The sequence below is a fragment of the Rhinoraja longicauda genome, chromosome 28, assembly GCF_053455715.1.
Source record: "Rhinoraja longicauda isolate Sanriku21f chromosome 28, sRhiLon1.1, whole genome shotgun sequence".
Taxonomy (NCBI): Eukaryota; Metazoa; Chordata; class Chondrichthyes; order Rajiformes; family Arhynchobatidae; genus Rhinoraja; species Rhinoraja longicauda.
In genome coordinates, this window is record NC_135980.1 from 11,234,928 (window position 1) to 11,260,822 (window position 25,895).

A 25,895-nucleotide genomic window follows, 5' to 3' on the forward strand; every position below is an offset into this window, starting at 1 on the left:
TCAGTCTTTCTTGGTGAAGCAGTGATTTGGAGAGACCTTATGCAGATTGGCTGATCACTTTACACAGCATCAGCTTTCAGTCCACTGGAGTAACCTTGTACTTCCTCTTGCCTGCTACTTTATTCTCCATCGCTCTCTAACTATGACATTTCTGCTCTATGTCATGCTTCTGTGATATTGGCTCCATGTTTCTGTACCATTAATAACCCGACTATTACTAACAAATATAACAGTCAAAGAATATTAATTGCAGTCTGATTTGCCTATGAATCCATTTGATTTGTCCCTGCTTATCCCAGATATTCCCTTTTGTATTATTTATCCTTCCCATAACATTCTTTGCAAATTAAAACCAGTTTTGGTGAAGGTCTCTGTCGAAGAACCTTAACTGTCTTTCTTTCTACCAGCACTTCCGAGACTGCTGAGTCTTTCATGCATTTTCTATTTTTAATGTTCAAATGATTTAGAATCCAATCTTAAAACATAGCTTGTTAATTAAATTCCATTTATTTTTATTGCTCTCCTTAAGATATTGGTCACAATTTTATTGCATTAAAAATCATAGAGGTTTGCACCCATGACTACCCACACGGTCATGGGTATATAGGGAATAGTACAGGAATCGAGCACAAAACTTCCGAGGACCACCTCGTTTGAAAGTCCAGGTAGAGGAAATGTTTTGGCCAGTTCTAATTGTTTGAGGTCTGCCGGTTAGGAAGTCCAGAAGTCAGTTGCGGGTGGTGGCCCCAAGGCTGCGATCCAGGAGGGAGAGATGAGCTTATTCAGTATTATGGTGGTGAAGTCTGAGCTGTAGTCAAGGAATAGCATTCTGACATGGGTGTTCATATTGTCATGGTGATCCAGAGCTGAAGTCCAAGGGAGATGGCATCCTCTACAGACCGTTTCTCTTTCTTTGCTCTATGCAAATAGCAAGGGGTCTAGATTGCCCAGGAAACTGGCACTGATGCGTGCCATTACCAGTTTATCAAAGTACTTGATGATGCTCAATATTAGACCTACTGGGTGGTCATCACTGAGACAAGTCACTTTAATTTTGCGGAATGGAATGATGGAAGTTTCCTTGAAGCAGATGGGGGACAGTAGATTATTGGAATGAGTGGTTGAAGAAGCCAGCAAAGAATGTGGCCAGGTGACTGACACATGATTTCAGAACCCGTCCAGGGACTTTATCCAGGCTGGATGCTTTTTGAGAATTTACTCTCATGAAAACAATTTTGACTTCTGCTACTGAGATGTATGGAACATCTGATGGGGTCTGTGCCTTGATGGAAGTTTGCATGGCTGCCTAAAATTAGCTCAAAAGGCATTGAGCTCATCCCGAGAGATGTTGCCTTCAGAATGCTCCGGATTTATCCTATTAAAATAACCAGTGATGGGGGAAATGATTAGGAATACATTTAAACCAAGGTAGACCAAAGCTTATTTGGTTACATTCTCAAAGTTTCACTGTAGTACTCTTGATTTCATTATGTAAATGTTTTGTTTCAATATATTTTTCACACATTTCCCTAAAGATAGTGACTTGTCATGGTGTATAGTTCCAGAAAGCACTTGACTCTTTTTGTTTGGTAGACACAAAATGCTGGCGTAACTCAGCGGGTGGGGCAGCATCTCCGGAGAAAAAGAATAGGTGATGTTTCAGGTCGGAATCCTTCTTCGGACCCAACCCGAAACGTCACCTATTGTTTTTTTCCTGAGATACTGCCTGACCAGCTGTCACTCCAGCATTTTGCGTCTATCTTCGGTATAAACCAGCATTTGCAATCTGTTCCTATACACTCTCTTTCTGTTTGGCTCCCCTAAGGAAGCAATGATTTTGCTTCAGAAAGGAAAAAAATCATGCATGGTTAAGCTTGGCAAAAGGGCATGATTTACCAAAATGTAAAATGATGTCTTGACCTGACCTTCACACACCCAAAACCTTAAAGATTACAACTTTAAGAGGTAACAGTAGCTATTTATCTTACTTTCCCCAAATGGCCATTATTGCTGATGATTATTAGTGGCCTGCTTCATTATGCACGCTTACCAGTAAAGATGTTCTTGGGAGAAATGGTGGATACATGCCTAGCACAAATTGGCATTGTGACATAACAAAAAAAAGTGGCTGGTAGCAAGCGGGCTATTGTTCTTAATTGTAAGTATGCAGCGATAGGCCAAAAACAGTGAATAGTGATTTTTGAGCGTTTATCACTGACCAGATATCCTTCATGTGACTTCCATTAACACTAATGACAAGGATATCCTGGAGGACGTGGAATGGGTTTCTGCTAAATCTGATAACTGGCCACACATTATTATTTATCTTTTGTCAAGCATTGTAGGAAACTCCTGTTAACCTAGCATGAATAAATGACCTTGAGGTGCTTCAATAAAAGAATAATATTAACTGAAACTGTTGAGCACAATTTATCATGCAACTGGGTGAAAATTAATAGAGTAATACAACAGGATGCATATGACAAGCAAGAACTTTAATGTTAGTAAGTACTATAAAAACATGGACACGAACACATCATTGGATTGATATTGAGTGCAAAATATCCAGGTGATTTTTCTTCGCCTGCATTGCTATTGAGCCAAAAGAACTGACCGTGTCTCTTAAAAAGAGTTCAAAGCAGGCATTGCTTTACTTGTATATAAGAAAAAAATCCCTTTGTTTTGTGTCTCAAAGTGAATATCACTGGTTGCAAACTGAAAATGAATGAAATGCCAGAAACTATTTGGTAAATTTTTGTTCTATGATGTGGTATAATTAAAAGACATTGAGGAACACTTTTAAATAAAAGTAAGAGGGTTATTTTTCTTCATAAAACTCAGAGGTGCCTGATTTTGTCACCTCCTTTAAAGATGTTTTGGGACTCATTTCCTTCCAACATTTTGCAATAATAAGTGGCTCATGGCATAAGAGGATCTGTTATGCATGTTTGTGACTTTAAGAAAAGTTGCCACTGTTTCTTTGGATTATAAATTCTCATTACCATTTTATACGATGGCAGCCTTGCCAACGGTCTGTCTGTCTTTTCATCTTTTTTGTTATTTTTTGTGTGTTTTAAAAAGTTTGTGGAAATTTTCTCTGGTTTGTTTTAAATGGGGGCTGGGGGAGGAGGTCAGGGGAAACTTTTTTTCAATCACTTACCTTGCAGGAGATGCGATTCTTTTCCGGATCATATCTCCGGTTGCTCTGCAGCCTAACATCATGGAGCTGGCGGCCTTGCTCGAGACTGACTTTGAGCCCCACCATGGAGCCGTAGACCTGCCATCAGAGCCTGCGATCCCTTACCTGGGATTTCACCTGGGATCTCTTGCCTGCGGATTTCACCATCGAGGAGCTCGCCGTCTTGGGTAAAGGCTGATGTCGGGAAGCTCTAAGTTGCAGAAGGTTCGACCAGCCCTGATCTGGGGTCTGATCCCGGCGCGGGGGAGGTGGGGGAGATCCCCCGATGCAAGCCTTGATCGCCCCGATGCGGAGGGCCCAACCGCCGGCTACGGGAGCCAAGATCGTACTGTCAACGGAAGGCTCGAGGCCCCCGACTGCAGGAGGACAAAGGAAAGAGATTGAACTTTTTTTTGCCTTCCATCACAGTGAGGAATTTGGAAGAGTCGCTGTGGTGGATGTCTATGTTAAAATATATTTTATGTGTCTTGTTGCTTTTTATTGGTATGACTGCATGGCAAATCAAATTCCTTGTATGTTGCAAAACATACTTGACTGATTATGATTATGATAATCAAGAGCATCATTCGTGATACTCTTCTATGGGGTAGGGGTGGGGGAAGGAAAGCTGTAGTCAAATATCTGATTGAAATATGTATGTTTGTGTTGATCCAAGTTGAATACAAGACAAATTTAAATAGTATGGTGTATGGCTATTTATAAAATTAAATATGGCAATGAAAGTGTACTTTTTTTCTTTGATTTACTCAATCGAGCAAATTCCGAATCTATATTCATCACCTGCAAGCAAAAGTGGAAGTTGGTGAGTCCATCACAATTTTAGCAGACCAAAGTTTTGAAACTAGTTAACTTCTTGTGAATTTAAAAAGGAGAGAAAATTCAACCTGCATTCACAGCTGAAGCTTCTGGTTGTTCAGTATATTGATCGACTGCTACGAACTACTTCCGAGGCTGAATATTCCTTATTCCTAAATAGGTTGCAATGCAGGCCGTGGTGATTTATGCCCCATTGTTACCTATTTGCAACCATCTGCTTTGTATTTGCGAATGCTGTCAATGGCAATAAAAAATAATTTATTTTGTTTCTTTCATAGTTTGGAGTGCACAGTAGTGGGACGTGGCAGATGGAGGGATAATGAAATGGATTTTTTGTTGGGGTAGACTTGCGCAATGGATATCCTGTTTCATTTGTGAAATAAAAATCGCACAAGTTTTAACCTCATTAAAATCTCTGTCCCTCAATTCCTTAAAAAAAACACATTTTACCATAGCTGTTTCTCATCATTGTTGCAGAAAGGAAATGTCTGTTATCTGTTGAGCACATGAAATTCCCATTCTGAAAGGAAATAACAAATTCTGCCATTTTAATGTTTTTTGGTTTAGTCAGCAAGTCTGACTAAAGAGGCTTGATCTTTCCCTTTTGTCTGCATTTGTATTTCATTTCCTTGCTAGCAGTTTTGCTGATCTTAAGAATTTTGGTGGATCATGGATGTTTGTGTAGGGAACCTGCCTGTTCCACACAGCCTACCCCGATCGTATTTATTTCTGCCTCCCTTGTTCACTTTCAGTTTTGTGGTAAATTGCATGCCATCTATCATCTTTATCTCTTTTATTTATTGCAGGCTTTCTGGTTATTGTGAGATTGCTGTAAATTCTTAACCGTTATTCAGAGTTGCCGCCTGATGCTAATCAAACTAAAAGTACTTAGTTACAATATTATTATCTAGGCATCTGTGGGCTTGCTAGTTATTTAGGATATATGTTCACAAGAAAGTTAAGATGCTTCATATTTCCCAGTATTCTTGATGTCTGAAGGCTTATACAATAAGAATGAATGTTACTCGTAATCAAGTTTTTCTAAAGCTTTTATGGTCCTGGATTGTTCGATAGGTGATAATTGCCTTTTATTAATTTAATTTAGGTTAGAGATACAGCGCCGAAACAGGCACTTTGATCCACTGAGAACGCGCTGACCGGTGATAGTACTAACTATCCTACACACTAGGGACAATTTACAACTTTTACCGAAGTCAATTAACCTACAAACCTGTACATCTTTAGAGTGTGGGAGTAAACCGGAGTGCCCGGAAAATCCCACACGGTCACGGGGAGAATGTACAAACTCTATACAGACAGCAGCCGTATTCAGAATCGAACCTGGGTCTCTGGAACTGTAAGGCAGCAACTCTACTGCTACACCATCATGCTTTTTATGACATTGAAACCTGTACATGTTGTTTCTGTTTAATCTGCTAAACCAGTACTACCAAACATGCCAGATTAATGGAGTTTCTGTATTTTGAAATATAGCAATAAGATGTTCAGCATCATCAAGATTTTTCAATACCGTGATTGATTTTGTAGGAGAACTTTGTTTTTAAATTATCTTCAGTGATTTTGCTGCAAAATTTAACTTTGTGCTGAAATCAGTGACCTTGTGTTAATTTTCCATTTAGCTGAAACTCCCAATGGTCCTTTCAGAAGAACACTTTGGGCATTTTGATTACAAGTATGCACATTGCCCCTATTCTAGTAGTATTAAACATGTTTTGGGAGAGCTGCTGCTTCCACTATTCATGTTTAGATTAGAAACTGCAAGTTGGTGCTCTTTGACCAAAGTCTTAGTAATTTTCTCCTTGGAATTGGCTGAGGTAATAACTGTACAAGCATAAACTACACGTGTCATTTAATGGAATGAAGTGAAAGTACTTGTTTCAATCTTGCTCAAGCTCCCCCACCCCCCTTCCACCCCTCTTTTTTATTACCAGTACATTGATGACTATTGATATTGCTTCGTATAGATTACAGATTTCATTATTCTTGCTGCCAGTTTCTACCCTCCTTTCGTTTTCATATGGTTCAAATCAACTTATTTTCTTTACTTGATATCTCAATCAACATTTTCAGATTATTAGTATACCTCACATTGTGTTGTAATGAAAAGTCATTCACCTATAATAGTGTTTCTCTCTCCGTAGATCCTTCCTGATCTGTTGGGTATTTCTAGCATTTTCTTTTAATTCTGATTTCCAAAAGTCACTGTGCTTTGCATCTCAAAGTTCCAGCATGCATTTTCCCCTCCATGTGCTCTAATTCATCTTCCTGTACTCCCAGTCATCCAGATAGGTGATCTATGATATTTCTTCTAGATGTACCTGGACAACCTTGGTATCATCCCTTTCACAGTCATTTTCTTTATTCTCTCAGCACTTCTGATTTATCATCACTCCAACTCTGAAGGCAGGTTAATCTTCTTCAGAAATAAAAGCACTGGAGTATCCCCAGCCTTTTCTGCTTCTTTTTCAGAATTTGCAATGCTAGTTTAAAGCTATAAAAATCACAGCGAATTGGAGCAAGGATGGGTTATTTGGCCTTGAAGCCTGTTCTGAAATTCTGTACAACCATAACCAATCCTCTGCCTCAAAACTATATTCCTGCTCTCCCCCTGATATAGTTTGTGTTTAAAAGAATTTTAGATGAATCATTAATCATTAACAGTCTCCACTGCCTTTTTTGATGGAAGGGTTTATTGACCTCTAAGAAAAAAAATTGTCTTGGGCCTAAATGCCTTCATCCTTGCGACTGTGATCTCTTGTTCCTGATTTCCCAACCAGGGAAACACTCACTGCATCAGGTTTGTATGTTTTAATGAGATCCACTCTCATTCTTCATAACTCTAGTGAATACAGACTACTCAACCCAATCTCTTGTGACGCAATAGTCCTGCCATGTAAGGAATCAGTCTGGTGAACTTTCATGGCATTCCTTCCATGGCAATTATATTCTGCAAAGATTTATACAAAGAATTGTTTGAAACGTATATGTGAAAAATCTTTGAAAAATGATATCTGAATTAAGATGCTGATTTGATACACTGTTTTAAGAAATGTAAAATGGCCACTGAGACCAATACTTGTGAAAACAAATAGTGTATTTTGGTTTGCTGTTTGATAGTACAGAATCATGAGCCAACATCCTGAACTTGTCATGCATCCATATACATTTACTGATGCACTGTTACTTAAAAGTGGCTTGAACTTTTTGTCTCTCTACTCTTGCAACAATGATGGAAACCACCATGTGTTCATTAGATATGAAGTCTGCATCCACTGTGTAATTGCAGTGACTAAATAAATGGTGCTTACCATTTTGATTCAATGGTCGCCTGCATTTCTTGTAGGTTTTCACTGATAAACTTCTGCTTCTGGTCTTCTGCTCATTGTCTTCACTCATGTTTTTGGTTGTAAAATACTGATCAAGCTGGAAATAATTTTTTGCTCTCCTTTTTATCAGGCAAAGTAATGAGGAAATAATTATTTTGTATTAAAGTTGCAACAGCTTTCTCAGAATAAATATAGTTTAAATAGAATTATTTGAGTGTTGGCTCCATTATGCCTTTTGTAACCAACGTCTATTTTGCATGGTACAAGGCAACAAGATGATTGAAGAAATCCTAAATTGTCTTTGACATGTCTACAATCTACACAAGTAGTTTAATTTCCACCAAGAAATTCATCTGGGCAGTCTACAAATGCAGAGATTAATAATAGTTATGCCAGTGCATTTGAACATCTGGAAGTTGATGCTGAGTAGCATTCTGATTCCTTAAAGCAGTTAATCTCCATTTAATGCAGGGTTGTCTGAGTGTGTGACTTGCATTATTATTTCACTCCTTTCACTCCTGCCATTGGGAAGAAGGTGTAGGAGGCTGAAAACTGTAACATCTAGTTTCCGGAACAGCTTCTTCCTAACAACCATTAGGCTATTGAACATTATGAACTCCAACTAACTATGAACTGTTTTGGTTGCACTCGGGACTTTGGGCTTTGTTTTGTTTTTGCACTATATTGGGTTTTTAATTGAACTTTTTTTGTTTATATTATCTACTGAGTACTGTGTTTACAAAGATGTTGTGCTGCTGCAAGTAAGAATTTTGTTCCATTTCAGTACGTTTGACAGTAAAACACTCTTGACTTCTTTATTGGAACTCTGAAGATCAGCAGAGGACAAACCTTTTTCTAACATCTTCCAATACTAAATATAACAAACTTACTGTTGTACTTCGTGGTCTGGTACCTGTTGTACCTTTAGTGACTCTGGAAGGACCACAAGTACACGTGTATAAAAGGTTCCATTGCTGGAGCTCAACTCCAGGCTGTTTATTCCGTGGCCACCTGCATCCAGAGTGACCGCCTAATCACACCCATCACTTATATACACAGCCATACAAAGTAGTTCTTGGATACACAAAGTAGTCCCAGCAATATCACAACATCCCCCTTGTCTTATATATTACAACATCCCCCTTGTCTTATATAAAATTGTTTTCTTTACCATTCGAGGGCTAAAATATATTTAACAAATAAAACCAAAACACCATTGCTTTTTGCAAACAACTAAACACAATTAAACACAATTGCTTTTTTCGCCATCATGGTGGTCATTCCTCTGCGGAATTTCACTCATCGCCGGGTGGTCACTCATCTCCGTGTGGTCACTCATCTCCGGGTGGTCACTCATCTCCGGGTGGTCACTCATCTCCGGGTGGTCACTCATCTCCGTGTGGTCACTCATCTCCGGGTGGTCACTCCACAGATATATACATTTATACAAAAACATCAAATATAATACATTAAGCTTTCATTACACAGATCACTACACAGGTCATTAAACACAAAATATTCATTTTGTTCCATATCTTCCCCTCAAGAAGACGTGCTGTGTAGATCAAACGTAGTGTAGGCTCTAGATGCTCCACCACCATGATTTGCCTGCCACTGCTGGCCTCCCACTGCTGGGTTGGCACTGCTGGGCTCCCACTACTGGGTTGGCACTGCTGTAATCGCGGTGCGCTGGCCCCGCCCACAAGTGCTCCCCGGCAGCTGCCGTTCAACTTTTCGAACGCGCTGCCGCTGGCCCCGCCCACAGGTGCTCCCGGCAGCTGCCGCTCAAATTCGAACGCGCTGCCGCTGCCTCGGGCCCAGGGCCGTCCCGACTCTACGGTCGACGCGCCTGGGTAAGTATTTAGTGCCTCGGCCTTACCGGCCGCCGCACCTCCGCGGGTGGTCAGTCCCTCCGGTCGCCGACCCCCTCCGGTCGCCGCACACCTCCGTGGGTGTCGGTCTCCTCCGGGGCTCTCCCGGTTGCCGCACACCTCCGTGGGTGTCGGTCTCCTCCAGGGCTCTCCCGGTCGCCGCACACCTCCGTGGGTGTCAGCCTCCCCCGGTCGCCGCACACCTCCGTGGGTGTCGGTCTTACCGGTCGCCGCACACCTCCGTGGGTGTCGGTCTTCCCCGGTCACCGCACACCTCCGTGGGTGTCGGGTCTCCCGGTCTTTCCGGTCACCGCACACCTCTGTGGGTGTCGGGTCTCCCGGTCGCCGCACAGCTCCATGGGTGTCAGCCTCCCCCGGGGCTCTCCCGGTCGCCGCACACCTCCGTGGGTGTCGGTCTCCTCCGGGGCTCTCCCGGTCGCCGCACACCTCCATGGGCCACCTGCATCCAGAGTGACCGCCTAATCACACCCATCACTTATATACACAGCCATACAAAGTAGTTCTTGGATACACAAAGTAGTCCCAGCAATATCACAACACTTACCAAGTTTGCTTTTTAATCAAAAATGGTGCAGGTACTGGAAATCTGAAATCAAACAGAAAATGCTGGAAATATTCAGTTGTTTCCTTACTAAAAACACTTAGCATCTGACTTGGAAATATGTTTCCACTGGCTCAAATGTATTACAGTCCCTAAATCTTGGAACTCATACTCAATGGTATTTTAGGTACCAGAATGTCCGCAGCAATTCAGAATGGTTACCACTTCTGACAGGCAGTTAGAGATGGGCATTATAAGTTGGCCTGCCAGTGATGTTCCTGTGTGTGTAATTTTAAAAAAAACCCTTTCAAAACTGTGAGGAGAAGGTGAAGGAAACCAACTAAGTATCACAAAGGATCATCACCCAGTGTGAAAGCAATCTTTTTGATCAATAACATTTGCCAGGTGCAGTACTGAAGTTGAAGTAACTTCTGTATGACAAGATCTGATTGTCATAACGTTTCCAGTGTACTGATAAGATGAAGATCTAAATTGTAGGAACTTGTATGTAACTAATGTATTTTCTTATTTTGAAAATTCATGATTGTTATTTTTTTCTTCATAGCTTGTCAGCGAAAAGGTGGGTGGTGCTGAAGGAACCAAACTTGATGAAGACTTCAAGGAAATGGAACGGGTAGGTGAATTAATGGATCTATGACTACGCAGATAAAACCATTGGTACTAAGAATATAGCAGCAGGACTAACTAGTCTATATTTGGTCAGTTTCTCCATATAACTGTTTTTGAGCAAGGGTGTAACATTTACAATTTTCCAATCCTTGGGTACCATTCCTGAATCTGAAAATGTTTAGAAGAGTATAGTCAGGACCATGGTAATTTCCTCCCTTGCTTTCTTGAGCAGCCTAGGTTGCAGACCATCTGCACCAGGAGAATCAGTCTACACTTTTATCCTCAAGCCTTTGAATGCAATTTTATACACTATCTTGTAACTCACAAATGAAATTGTTGTGAATTAAATTCTAACTAACTAGCTAGATTTAGATGTCTTACTTCAGCAACAACCTGGATCCATTACAATTTGCCTAACACCTCAATTGATCAATGGGGGATGTGATCTTGCTGGCACTCCACACTGTAATGGACCACTTGGACAATAAGAAAACATACTTTCGGGTCAGGATCTTTCTTCAGACTCCTGCAATTCCTTGTTTCACCATATATCAGGCTGTTGTTTCTTTGACTACAGCTCAGTGTTAAACACCATCCCCTTCAGACTTGTTACCAAATTTAAGGAACTAGGTCTCTGCTCATCCCTTTGCAACTGAATCCTTGTCTTCCTCATCAACAGACCACAATCGGTATAAATTGGCAACACTTCCTCCTTGATAACCATCAGCACAGGGGCACCTCAAGGCTGAGTTTTGAGTCCCCTGCTCTAATCACTCTTTACCCATGACTCTGTAGCCGGATAGAGTGCCAACTCCATCCTTAAATTCGCCAACAACCCCACTGTTGGATGAATTATGAGTAATGATGAATCAGAGTATAGGAGGGAGTATGTAAAGGGCCTGTCCCACTTAGGCGATCTTAAGGCGACTGCCGGCGACTAGGCTGTCGCCGACAGTTCGCCGGGGTGTCGCGGGCATGATCGTGAGGAGTCTTCCAAAAATCGTAGTGGATCTCGGCGCGTCGCTGAGAAATCATTCAGTTTGAAATTTCTCGCCGACAGCTGGCTTGTCGGCAGGTATCGTTGCTTATTGCGGGCACTGTTGCATGCTGTTCCCAGGTTTGATAGGTTCTCTTAGATGCATTTAGAAGAACACAATATTAAAATAAGTAAAGTCAATTCAAAATACCATAAAATGCTTGTGTTTAACCAATTTATTTACCGTCGGGACATTTGACAGGTAGATTGGAGGTGACAGTTTGACAGTCAGGTAAGTGTGGGAATTTTCACAATGTTTATGGCCATCAGCCATTACATTTAAAATGGGCTCCAAACCCAGATATGCAACCCAGAAACCAGATGTGCATCTCCCTTAAATTTCAAAGAATGCCCACACACTTTTCTCAAAAATCCACTTAACCACTTAAATTTTTTTTATTTTTTAAAACAGCTATTAGTAAACTGGAAGTAAATCCAGTTTATTCCTTGCTACAGTGAAGCTTGGTTTTCACGTAACCCATACAAGGTGTTATAGTTCAAAACTCTCAAGTACTTACCGACTTGTCAGTGATTTCAGTGAAAATCAGGATGCCGGAGAAGCATTGACAGTGTGGGAATTTTTGCGATGTTTCCAAAGAAGGTGTAATCTCGACCTGACTCGGCATTGTCTTGGTCATTGTCGTCGGGTAAAAGAAAATTTTGGTGATCTGCTACGACTTTGACAGTCGCCAAAAAAATCGTCTAAGTGGGACAGGCCCTTAAGTAAGACCAAGGAGACAATGGTTGACTTTAGAAGAGGAGGGCCAAGGTTCCATGAGCCTGCCTCCATTGATACGTCAGTGGTGGAGAGACTCAACAATTTCATGTTCCTGGGTTTGTATATCTTTGAAGATCTGTCATGGGCCGAGCATGTTCAGCATATTGACTGGTTGCATCATGGCCTGTTTTGGCAACGAGAACACCCAGGAGTGTAGGAGATTCCAAAAAGTGGTGGATATTGGCCGGTCTATCATGGTTACTGATCTCCCCACCATGGAGGGAAATATGTTAGGCGCAGCTTCAAAAAGGCAGCTAGTATCCTCAAAGGCCCTCACCACCCTGGCCAGCCCTAGATGGCGCGGTCCAGTCCAGTCGCCGTCGTGGTAGCTCTGCGGGAACTGTGCGTTTTAAACTGGTATGTGTACTTTAAAATTATCCCTAAGTGCTCTAGCGTGTGCTAGCACTTAGCATTAACCAATGTACGACCGGGAAACGCTCGTAAAATTAAACGCGAGCGCTACAGGAGCACTATTAAACAGAAATCTACTCACCGATATACCAATAGAGATCATCAAAGGAGCGCACCGCGGCAGCAGCAATGGGAACGCAGGTCAGTGGGAAAGTCGGAAAAAACACCGAGGGAAGCGAGGGGGGATTCGGAACAGGCTGAGAACCCAAGCCTTACGTCCACCTCTGCCCAGCATACTTCTGGCCAACGTCCAGTCCCTGGAGAACAAGCTGGATGATCTGAGGGCAAGGATCAGATTCCAGAGGGACATAAAGAACTGTAACATCCTTTGTCTGACTGAAACATGGCTGACCCCGCTGGTGCCTGACCTGGTGATCTGCCCATCCGAGTCCTTCACTGTTTTCCGGGCGGACAGAACGGAAGAATCCGGGAAATCCAAGGGCGGAGGAGTCTGCTTCTTGACCAATAATAACTGGTGTAATCCTGGGAATATTAAGACGCTTTCTCGTTCCTGCTCGCCGGACCTGGGACATCTAACTATCTCATGCCGACCATTCTACCTACCCCGGGAGTTCAGCTCGGTGATCATCACAGCCGTCTATATCCCACCGCATGCGGACACCGACGTGGCACTGTCCACCCTACACGATGTGTTGTGTCAACACCAAAACAAGAACCCTGATGCGGCTGTGCTGGTGGCTGGAGACTTCAATAGGGGAAATCTCAAAAAGGTCATGCCCAACTTCTACCAACACATCACGTGTGTCACCAGGGGGGAAAGAACTTTGGACCACTGCTACACGCCGTTCAGGAAAGGCTACAAGGCCGTTTCTCTCCCTCCTTTTGGGAAATCTGACCACGCTGCCATTTTCCTGCTGCCGGAGTACAAACAACGGATAGTACGGGAAGTGACAGTGACGAGGGACGTAAAGCGGTGGGCTGACCATTCAGAGGCCATGCTGCAAGATGCACTGAGCGAAGTCGACTGGAACATGTTCCAAGAAAGTTCCAGAGACGTAAATGAGTTTGCGGAAGCGGTTACGGACTTCATTGCCACAATAGCTGATACCATCATCCCCACGGTAAGGGTCAGTATCTTCCCTAACCAAAAACCCTGGGTGGACAGGTCTATTCGCGTGGCCTTGAATGCTCGCACCGCTGCTTACAACTCCGGCCTGGCATCCGGCAACATGGACGACTACAAGGGAGAGTCCTACCGACTGCGAAGGGCAGTGAAGGATGCAAAAAAGAGGTACCGGGACAAGATGGAGTCACAGATGGAGCAGCAGGACACCAGGCGCCTTTGGCAGGGGCTACGGACTATAACTAGCTACAGGTCCAGCACCCCCTCAACCGGAAGTGCCGGCTCCTCCTTAGCTGATGACCTGAACTCTTTTTACGCACGGTTTGAGACGGGTAACACCACCAGCTCGCCGTCTAAAAACAGCACCAAAGGGGCGCTGGCTAGCGAGGCTGGAGGGGGATCCACCGCCGGGGATGTGCACACATTCTCGGTGTCCGAGCATGAGGTGAGGTGGGCTCTGACGCGTGTGAACACGAGGAAAGCTGGAGGCCCAGATGGTATATCTGGGCGAGTACTAAAGTCTTGTGCTACTCAGCTTGCTCCAGTGCTCACCACAATATTCAACCTCTCCTTGGCAAAGTCCGTGGTCCCTGCATGCTTCAAAAGATCCATCATTGTACCGGTGCCAAAGAATGCCTCTCCAGCGTGTTTAAATGACTACCGACCGGTGGCCCTCACCTCGGTTGTCATGAAATGCTTGGAGAGGCTAGTCAAGAAGCACATCTGCGCCCTCCTTCCTCGCAACATGGACCCACTACAGTTCGCATACCGTCCGAACAGGTCCACGGATGATGCGGTCTCCCAGGTTCTACACACCGCTCTCTCTCATCTGGACAGCCAGGGGGGCTATGTGAGGATGCTGTTCATTGACTTTAGTTCAGCATTCAACACAATAGTCCCCAGCAGACTGGTTGAGAAGCTGCTGGAACTGGGGCTTAGCACCCCTCTGTGTGCCTGGGTCCTGGACTTTCTCACTGCCAGGCCCCAAGTGGTCAGGATGGGGGAACACACATCTAGCTCCCTCACCCTGAACATAGGATCCCCCCAGGGCTGCGTCCTTAGCCCCCTACTGTACTCCCTGTACACACATGACTGTAGGGCCAGGTTCAGCTCAAACTCCATCATCAAGTTTGCTGATGACACTGTGGTGGTGGGCCGGATCTCCAACAACGATGAGAAGGCCTACCGGGAGGAGGTGGCTGATCTGGCACTCTGGTGTCAGGACAATAGCCTCCTCTTGAATGTCACTAAAACAAAGGAGCTGATTGTGGACTTCAGAAGGGCTAAACATCCAAGGACGTACACGCCACTGGAGATAAATGGGTCTATTGTGGATAGGGTGAGCAGTTTCAAATACTTGGGAGTCCGCATCGCAGAGGATCTGACGTGGGCAACGCACATTGCCGCACTGGTGGGTAAGGCTAAGCAGCGCCTTTACCACCTTAGACCACTGAGGAAATTCAGAGTGTCGCTGAGGATCCTTCATTGCTTCTACTCTGGGGCTGTAGAGAGCATCCTGTCCGGCAACATTACAGTCTGGTTTGGGAACAGCTCTGCCCAGGACAGGATGGCCCTGCAGAGAGTAGTGCGTTCGGCAGAACGCACCATGGGAACTACACTCGTCCCCCTGCAGGACCTATACATCAGGAGGTGCAGATCCAGAGCAAGCAAGATCATGAGGGACCCCTGCCACCCCAGTAACGGACTGTTCCAGATGCTACGGTCAGGCAAACGCCTCCGCTGTCACGCTGTGAAAACGGAGAGGATGAGACGGAGCTTCTTCCCACAGGCCATCAGGACTGTCAACTTTGATAACGCCAGAGACTAAATTTTTGTCGACACTTTTTGTGCTATGTTTAGTAACTTATTAACTTTATTTATATGCTGTAACTGTAATTCTTTTTGTGCACAACCCGCAGGCATTGCCACTTTCATTTCACTGCACATCGAGTATGTGTATGTGACAAATAAATTTGACTTGACTTGACTTGACTTGACTTGACTTCTCACTCCTGCCAGGGAAGAAGGTATCGACGAAGTCTGATAACTATGACCTCTAGGTTTAGGCACAGCTTATTCCGAACAACATTCGGGCTTTTGAACATGACAGGCACCAGCTTGACTACAAACTTGTGACTTCAGGTTTTTGTTCTGTACTTTTAAAACATTTATTGAACTTTTGTGTGTGTTATCTATAAGTACTAAGTTTATAAACCTGTCATGCTCCTGTAAGTAAGAATTTCATTGTTCCGTTTTCAGTACAAATGACAATAAAACACTCTTGATTCTTTTGACTCTTGAACTGTAGACTTTGGGTCAATATGCTCTGTAGAAAGCTCTGAACATGAATGCACTAGGCCAATTAAGCAGATAGATAGTTCAGTAATGTTAACTGTTCAGTGATATGTTATTGGTAAGTCAGATAAATCTGTTGTGATTTCTGGAGACCATAATGAGATCAAGTGAAATAATAACAGGTAATTTTTCTGGTTGCTTGGTTTCAGAAAGTGGACATTACCAGCAAAGCTGTGGCTGACGTCCTTACAAAAACCACAGAGTACCTGCAGCCAAATCCAGGTAAACACCGTTTGAAATATTGGGACGGCATTGATCTATAGTTCAAAGTTAATTACTTTTTGATTTCCCCAGTGTTTTATCTTTTACTTTTGAAGTTGCCATTTAGTTAGAAAAAGCCATTTTAGGTAAGATGTAATGCCAACAATTCTGTTACGGGGAGGGAAGCCACTCTCTAACTTCTTGTCCAATTCATGTGTAATGTATTGGCATTGATCAGACATTAATTGCTTTCTGCATGAAGAGCATCATTGCCGGGTGAAATGCATCAGCTATTTTAGTGTGAATATTTGCAATAACCTCTGTTCCTCCTAATCCAAAAATGTACTGTTCCACAAGCTCTTCCTGCTCTCTGGATTGCCACCGTTGTAATCTGGACAACTGGATCCCTTATTGCCAGCTCATTCACAGGACCGTGGTCTTTGAATCTTAATTCTTATCTTGATATCTACACGCTATTAATATCTAGACAATAGGGCGGCACGGTAGCGCAGCGGTAGAGTTGCTGCTTTACAGCGAATGCAGCGCCGGAGACTCAGGTTCGATCCTGACTACGGGTGCTGCACTGTAAGGAGTTTGTACGTTCTCCCCGTGACCTGCGTGGGTTTTCTCCGAGATCTTCGGTTTCCTCCCACACTCCAAAGACGTAAAGGTATGTAGGTTAATTGGCTGGGTAAATGTAAAAAAAAAATTGTCCCTAGTGGGTGTAGGATAGTGTTAATGTGCGGGGATCACTGGGCGGCACGGACTTGGAGGGCCGAAAAGGCCTGTTTCCGGCTGTATATGATATGATATGATAATATATTATCTGTAGGTCTGGTCATTTTTCGCTCCGTTTAGACGTGATATCCTGCATTTCATGCTTTCACATAGAAAATAGGTGCAGGAGGAGGCCATTTGGCCCAGCACCATGATTTAAACAAAAAATGTTTCTTGAATTCCTGGATGGTGAGAAGGTGTCTCATTAATTATGTACCCCCAGTGCTGTTCAGGTATAGTGAATAGAATTTTGGCTTTCAGTTTAAAAGGTTAAGAATAAACCAGATAATAAGGGTTGTGAGCACAGACTGTGCTCACATAACTGTTCATCTGAGTAAAGTATTTGTGGTGTAAAAAAAACCCCACACAAGTGTTGGAGTAACTCAGCAGGTCAGGCGGCATCTCTGGAGAACATGGATAGGCGACATTTTGGGTTGGGACCCTTCAGATGGGTCCTGATCTGAAACATTGAGACATCCTATCTGAACTGCTGAGTTATTCCAACACTTTTTTGCAGTAGAAACAACGAACTGACAATTCTGTTTTACCACAAAGTATTTGTGGGATTGCCTAACATGATACTGCAAAAGCTATCAAATTTTCTGAACTCTCCCACTCTGCTCCTCTGTCAAAATATCTCTCCTTATTTACTGAAATTGATTTCAAATAGCTGTGTTTTTATGTATTTTACTTTCTTGTTTGTATCTTCTTCAGCTTCCATTTGCTTATCAAAATAATTTACAACTACTATTTTAATATCACTTGCGAATTGGAATGCCATTGCCTTGAATTTACTATCCAAATAATGGTTGTACTTTGTGATGGAACAAAATCATACTAGATGTAATGCCTGAGGAAAGTGAATAGCAAATTGACCATCAGGATTTGCAGGATATTAAAATAACTGCAGCTGACAAACTGGTACAGCCAAGTTAATATCTTCAGGATGAAGAAATGCAAATGACTGATGAATAAAAAAGATATATCGTCTATTCCCATTAAAAATATATATTAATAGAATTGCATAGTTTTTTAAACTAGGAAATCATTCCAGATGAAAATTATCTTAACTTTCATTCACATTTGAGCAAGTATATTTGTTATTTGAAGAGGTGCCTCTGGTGTATCTTTCCCCCACGGAGCAAATTCTTAACTATGTTATTGAAAAATGAAATCCATGATATTGTGAGATTTTTGAGCAACCTCTGACCTAAATGAATTGACTGAAATTGCAACTTGTTAGCAATAACAAAATAAGATATGTCATTATATGTCGTACCTACTGCTTCAGCCGAGGCTTTAATGACCTGATATATTTAGCATTTGGGGAAAAGTTTGGCAAGTGAGTATGTTATTCTTTTCAACATGAATGCCAAAAATGGAAAATCAATTTTTGCATAATGAAATGTTAAGATACTGAATTCATTGCTTTTTCTGTGACTTATTTGTTCGCAAACACTAGAGTGTACCTTTTAAACTAGAAAAGGAAAATGCTGCCAACATTCCTATTTCTGATCACTTCTGCTGGAAAGCATATTGGTAAATTAGTGTTAAATGAGGTCCCATATATGAATAGCCTGCTAGGCAGTTTTGGCTTCTGCGTATGTTGAGGCAAGAGCATTATTAAGTAGGGCTTGTGCTAAATTTTCAACTGGCATTGGCACCTTGTGTCACATTACTGGTAGAGGTTTAGTACCGTGAATGCAGAACCATAAGTTTCTATTGCATTTGAAAGCTTTTGTCTAACCCTTGTATCAGTTCAGATGTAGAGTCTCCAACTTGGAAACATTAACTTAGTTTCTCTCTCACATGCTGCTTGATCTAAATATTTCCAACAACTTTTGTTTTGAAAAAAAACCTGATCTGGGTTTCATGAAGGTTCCCTTTGGAAAGCATCCAGCAATAATGGTGTGCTTGGCCACGTTCTTAAAACCTGTGTGGACTAACTGGTTGAAATTTTTGCAGACATCTCCAACCTCTCATTACTAAAGTCAGAGGTTCCCATCTGCTTTATAAGGGCATCAGTAATAACGGCCCCCAAGGAGAATAAGGTGACAGGCCTCAGTGACTACCAGCCAGTGGCTCTACGATCCATGGTGATTAAGTGCTTTGAGAGGTTAGTTATGATGAATATCAACTACCTTAGCAAGGACCTGGACCCACTACAATTTGCCCACCGCCACAACAGATCAACGGGGAATGTGATACCTCTGGTTCTCCACTCTGCACTAGATCATTTGGACAACAAAAACACATAAGGCGGTTGTTCATCGACTACCACCTGCCGTTCAACACCATTGTCCCCTCTAAACTTGTCACCATATTGAGGGAGCTAGGTCTCTGCTCATTCTTTGCAAGTGGATCCTTGACTTATCAGCACATTCAATATGAATTGGCAACAATACTTCCTCCTTGATAACCATTGGCACAAGAAACACTTCAGGAGTGTGTGTGGTTAGCCCCTGCTCTACTCACACTGTAACCACAACTGTGAAGCCAGGCACTGTTCCAACACCATCTTTAAATTTACTGTTGTTGGATGACTAAATAACAATGATAAGTCAGCGTATTGGAAGGAGATTTAAAATCTAATTGAATGGTGCCAGAACAACAGTTTTGTTCTCTATGTCAGCAAGAACAAGGAGCTGATTGTTGACTTCAGAAGGGTAAAGTTGAAGATCCATGAACCTGTCTTAATCATTAGTTCGGTGGTGGAGAAAGTCATCCACGTCAAGTTTCTGTGCGTGCATTTCTCTGAAGATCTGTCCTGGGCCCAGCACATTGATGCAGTCAAAGAAAGCCTGTTAGTGCCTCTATTTCCTTGGAACATTGTGGAGATTCCATATGCTGATGAATACGATGAATCAAAAACAAGAGGACGTAGGTTTAAGCTGAGAGGAACATGATTTAATACAAACCCGGACAAGTAGATGGATAGGAATGGTTTGGGGGGGAGGGGTTATGGGCCAAATGCGAGCAAATGGGGCTGGGCTGAAGGGCTTTTTCTGTGCTCTATGACTATCTATGTGTATTGCATTCACGGGCCTGTAAGAAGAATTTCATTGTTCTGTTGTCAAAGCATATAACAGTTGATTTGGTGTATTTGTTAGCTTTTCATGTTAAGAAATACAGCATGGTGGTACTAAAGTGGGGGTCTTGGACTGCCAACATCAAACCTTTTGTGAATCGTACAAACTTTCTAAGTGTAACCTTTGCCTGGCCACGTTTTGCAATGGGACCATGCTGTGAGCTGCATTTTGCAAATGACAAGTTTACACTGGTGTTTCTGCCAGATGTGAGAGACCCAGTGTTGTGAACCAATAATGCAAGTAGCAGAGTCTTAAAATTGTTACTATGTTACTCGTGTTACTATGTAAAAACTTAGATTTGTTAATTATCAGATATCTATTCCTACTATTTGAAAATTGTTAAAAATGGACAACTCTAAAGCCTATTTGTCAAAAATGAACTTTCTTTGTTTTTTCGCAGCATCCAGAGCTAAATTAACAATGCTGAATACAGTATCAAAGATTCGTGGGCAGGTAAAAAACCCGGGCTACCCTCAACCAGAAGGACTTCTTGGAGAATCAATGTTTAAATTTGGAAGGGATCTTGGTGAAGAGTCAAATTTTGGTAAGTGAAGTATTTTGATAAATTAACACTTCAATAGGAACTACACTTTGAAGGCTGAAGAGGCTGGCCAACGCTTTTAGATGCAAGCAATAGATTTTTTGTTGTTTCTGCTACATAATGTTATGCTTGTAAATCAATTTGTGAGCTCATTGCATTTAATTGTATCAAATTTTATTTTTGAATATTGCATTGATCAATTCTTGAGAGAGCAAGGGAAGTGTTAGGCTGAAAATGAGCGATCCATCAAAGTATTTGCAGAGATAATGGGAAGGAGTTGGCTGAGAATGTTGACCGTCGCCAATTTTGGTTTACTAAACCTTTATCCAAAGGGACATCATTGAAACGGGGTAGGGGAATAAAAACGTTGTTTGTGGGGATACTTCATTCAAGAACTAGTTCGTAGTGCAGTTCATTAGAATTTATGTCTCAAAGTTGTTCTCCTTAATTTGTTAACACTGCATTCTTCGTAGCATGACAATCATGGAAGTTATGCACTCTGACCTACTGGTCTTTGCAAAGGTTTGAATGAAATCCAGCAGCAATTTGCTGGTGGTTGTTTTGGCTTGATGAAATTAAATAAAAAGGTAAAGAAGGCAGCATGTATTTACTATCCCATTTTAAAGGAAAACATGTTAGGGGCTGATTTTGCTGGCTCTTACCTCATCTTTATCTTTGGAGCTGCAGGTGTTCAGGGCTGCTACTGTTGAAAGAGCAGTAAGTCCCAGACATGTGTATGGCCAAGTAAAAAGGCTGGAGACTTACAGTTTTGGAAGACTGTGTCTTGTCAATTCGTGCTGCTGGTGGACTGCAAATAAAGTACACCTGCTGAGTTGAACTTGCCAGTATTTCCAACAGTTTTGCAATTGGGAATTGCTGCTTGGGTTTTTACATGGCATCTGAGACCCTATTGATTTTAGTGAGGGATTGTAGGACAAAGGGTTAGGTTACAAAAGGGCAAGTGAATAATTTTTTATTATCTGTGCCGTAGTCTAATGTTGTTTATTGGTGGATTTTTAACTTTTAATATTGTTTTTTTTTTAAATTTCACTTCAATATAAATATATATTTAAAATATCTCTGCAAGCGATTCTGGTATGCAGAAAGCCAATGAGGTGGGCAGTGCAATCCAGAAAAGTGGATGAGGTTTTGTGCTCCCAATGTTGGATGGGGTACTTAGAGGAAGATCTGGCTTACTTCACTCTAATATAAATTCAGTCCTCCTAGTTTGGGATACTTGGTGGGAAAACTAAGATTTAATAGATAAGAACTATGTCAAGACAGGTTCTTGAGTTGTGTTGAGTAACCTTGCTGATAGAGGTAGGAATATTACCACTAATGTTAGTGGTAATACCCCACCAGAAGAGATGGGAAAATTCATTCTGGCTCTCATTTATTGTTGTTGCAATAGATCCTGATGGTAAATGCATTCGTAAGTCAAATAGGGACATAAAGTTTAGCTAAAGCATGACTCAGTTCAACTAATTTTTCGGCATTATACATAGAAATTGCATAATGACATGTTAAAGAAGTCCACGTGGAGTCCAAGTGAGAAAGAATAGGAGGGAGAGCATTAAAATACAAGGTTAGAACTGATTTAGTCATGCACTGAAATAGTGTTCCTTTCAACTTTAAGATCTTCAGTTTCCTTATTGTGTCCAAATTTTCTGTTTTAAGGAGGGGCTCTCATTGATGTCGGTGAATCAATGAAGCGAATGGCCGAGGTTAAAGATTCCCTGGATATCGAAGTCAAACAGAACTTTATTGATCCATTACAAAGTCTATGCGATAAAGATTTTAAAGAAATTCAGGTAAAAGGTCACCTATAGGTAAACACAATGCGTTGGCAACTTTTTCATGTTTCCCCAACTTTCCTTAAACAAATTTAATGGCAACATATTTTGGAATGGCCACTTCACGTGTGATGTGGCTTTGGCAGCATTTTGATATCCATCTGTGAAGTCACACATCAAAGCTGTCACATTAAGTCTCTAAAATAGTTGGATTATTAAAATGGTCATTCCAATTTTATGGTTAATGTAAAAAATAACAAGCATGACAAAAAACCAAATACCTATAAACCCAGCAGTCTGAGATCGAGAACGTGATGGTGCTGAGGCTTAGTACTCAAAATAACAATCTAGACTAACCCATCGACTGATCATAGTTCAATATTGATCTAGCTGTGGAGCTCAAAGTAAAGATAGCATGACACACCTTATGAAAGTGGCAGAAATAATGTTTGCAATATGGCCACACTTGAAAGAAAATAAACTTGCTTTCACTCTTGAATGACAAACTCATTTCCTTTCTCTACTAAAATATATTTGAATTATTACAACATGCAGGACGAATATAATTTATCAAGGCTTACATTAATAATCAATAAAACTTGCTTATAACTCAGTCCTTTAATGTTCTGTGAGTGTATTATAATACAATGCTATGTGAACTAGAAGCCGCAGGTTCAATCCTGATCTCTCCGAAGATGGGTTTTTTTGGGGTGTAAAATGTGCCCCTCAGAGAAAAAAAACCCAAATTCTTTCTGATTAGTAATTTATGATTCCATGCTAGAAGGAATATAGAAGAGGTAACAGGTGATAATAGATTTGGCTGACTGACTTTACCTCTCAAAGGTCTGATAGTTTGCTGACACTGGTTTCAAATAATGGTGGGCAGGGTCACTGAAGATTATGTTGGAGGGGTATAACAGAACCCAAAAATATAAAGGTGTACTCTAGGAATTATACACACAATTTTTACATTGCAGCATCATTTGAAGAAACTGGAGGGTCGCCGCCTCGACTACGACTACAAGAAGAAACGGCAGGGAAAAATTCCTGAGGAGGAGATAAGACAAGCTTTGGAAAAATTTGATGAATCCAAAGATGTGGCAGAAACCAGCATGTACAATCTTTTAGAAACTGATGTAAGTGTGGTTTCAAAAGATTTGTTACACTTATGCTTTCATATTTGTCCATGTTTAGATTTGTTTTTGAGACTAAATCTAGAAATGACAAGCTTATGATGTGATTCGGGTCTTATTTCACACAAGTGTATACGTGGAAGTCTCCTGGTAGTTAAATAAAAATATTTCTTGGCTAAGTGGGAAAATGGGAGCATTAGCCATATTCATGCTCCAGATCATAATAATAATAATACATTTTATTTATATAGCGCTTTTCATATACTCAAAGACGCTTTACAGAGATTTTGAGAACATAGGGAAATTAATAAATAGATAAATAAGTAAATAAATCATAATGCATTTCATCTGCTTGAGGTTGTACCTGCATAAATTTCAACAAAGGTGCTTATCAAATTCAACTATAATATTCTTGGTCAAATAATTTACCATCATGTATTTTTCTGGCGAACAAAATGATTTTTGCAAAATACTTTCTGATTGAAAGGTTAAAATGCTTTCTATTTTCTGTTTTGCATGTCATTTTTATCAAATGTGCCGTTTGCACCATCTAAAGTTGTGCTTCTGGTTTGTTTAGAAACTGAAGCAATTGTCCTAAGTGTTGTGTTATCCAATTCAAGTAATATAAAGTGAATTTGAGTGATACATCACAATAACTATCTGAAGCTTTATCCACATCAAGAAAATTAGAGGTCTGATTGAAGGTTTGGTTAAATGTCTAATAAATTCAAACTAATTTCTGTAAAAGAAAATATTTTCATTTGCACTCACCAATTATCATATTTTTGGTGCTGAATTATTCAGTGTCTAATCATGGCCAATGAATCTTTCCTTCAGATTTGAAATGATTTATTTCTGCTGAGTTTTTAATCAGGAATTTGATGAAAGGATGATAAATAATTGAAGTTCTGAGGATGGGTTGGTCCAAATAGGAGTTGGCTTACTGGAAATTAAATAATACTTTTTGAAATCCTGTCACTGAATTATCCCATCTGCTCTACCCATCCTCCCCCTGTTTCTATCACATCCGTATGAACCTAACTGTGTCCTTTTGTATGTTAAACCATATTCTATCACAATCCAGTAGATGGAGCAGACTTATGCTAAAATAATTGACTCATGGAAACTATTTAGGGACTGCAGTGACTGTTAGCTCTCACGAGGTTATGGAGACCCGTACACTCAAATGCGCTGCAACCATTAGGGGCTGGGTTCAACGGAGGTCGATGCCCTGAGCAGAAACACTCACACAGTGAATCAGTGAGGCTGGCTGGTGGCTGCTCTTCACACACCTACTCGCTCTCCTTTCACTGCTGTTTGTGCATTCCTCTTCACAAACTGTTTTTGATCATTTCCGACATAAACTGTTCAGATCACAAACAGTTCTCAGAAATCTTTTGTGACCTGGTGCGGTCTATTTTATGTTGGTAATGTTGCAGCCTTGATGCATCAACAAGATGCCAATGGAACAAACCCACTCGGGATTTTTGAATTGATGGATTAGCAGGAGAGAATTAAAATTAGTGCAATTGTATAATTCCTATAAATAATAGCATCTTTAATCACCAGATAGAACTTCAACTTAATGCTGAATACAAATGATTGCAATTAAATGTATTTTAAATGTCATGGGGTGCATTTGTATTATGTAAAGTATTAGTATGTTAAATACCTTTTTTTTTGTACATTTATTTTGAACAGGACACTTGTAAGGAAGTACTAGTATAGAGATTGATGATTCAGATTGCCCAATGAGGCAATTTTAAATCGATCCCAAAATAGTCTACTGGGTTCAGTGAATCCTTGTGTATTTGTGTTGATTCCAAACTTGTTCTTAAAGTGGTTTAACAGAAATAAATGGTAAGTATGGAAAATTTAGGTATCATCCACCCTAGCTCTATAAATGGTATTAGACAATGTGGGCCCATTTGGATTGAAGCTACATTTCTATGGGAGAAATAAGTAATTTACACATACTTTAAATGACGCAAATAAAAGGAAAATCCTTTTGCAGATCGAGCAAGTGAGCCAAATGTCGGCCCTAGTAGAAGCACAACTGGATTATCACAAACAAGCTGTACAAATTTTGGAAGAGCTCTCTGATAAATTAAAAGAGAGGTAAGATATGTTTATTTCATTGTGATGTAGATGTTTCTCCCATACCCACTTCAAGATACAAGGAATGATATTGATATTGTCATCATGCCCAGTTATAAAAGAAAGTGGCTGTAGATATTAATCAACCTGTGCTTAGGGCACTAGAACATTAAAT

General features: G+C 41.2%; 1 protein-coding gene across 2 annotated transcripts in view; it reads left to right on the forward strand.

The window, feature by feature from the left end:
* Positions 1 to 25,895, forward strand: part of sh3gl1b (SH3-domain GRB2-like 1b) — a 77,956-nt gene that overhangs the window by 16,188 nt on the left and 35,873 nt on the right. For both annotated transcript variants that reach the window (XM_078424164.1, XM_078424165.1), the window contains exons 2-7: positions 10,361 to 10,429; positions 16,239 to 16,311; positions 20,557 to 20,700; positions 22,375 to 22,508; positions 23,468 to 23,626; positions 25,638 to 25,741. In XM_078424164.1, the coding sequence (XP_078280290.1) occupies positions 10,361 to 10,429; positions 16,239 to 16,311; positions 20,557 to 20,700; positions 22,375 to 22,508; positions 23,468 to 23,626; positions 25,638 to 25,741 (683 nt within the window). The remainder of the gene's footprint in view (positions 1 to 10,360; positions 10,430 to 16,238; positions 16,312 to 20,556; positions 20,701 to 22,374; positions 22,509 to 23,467; positions 23,627 to 25,637; positions 25,742 to 25,895) is intronic.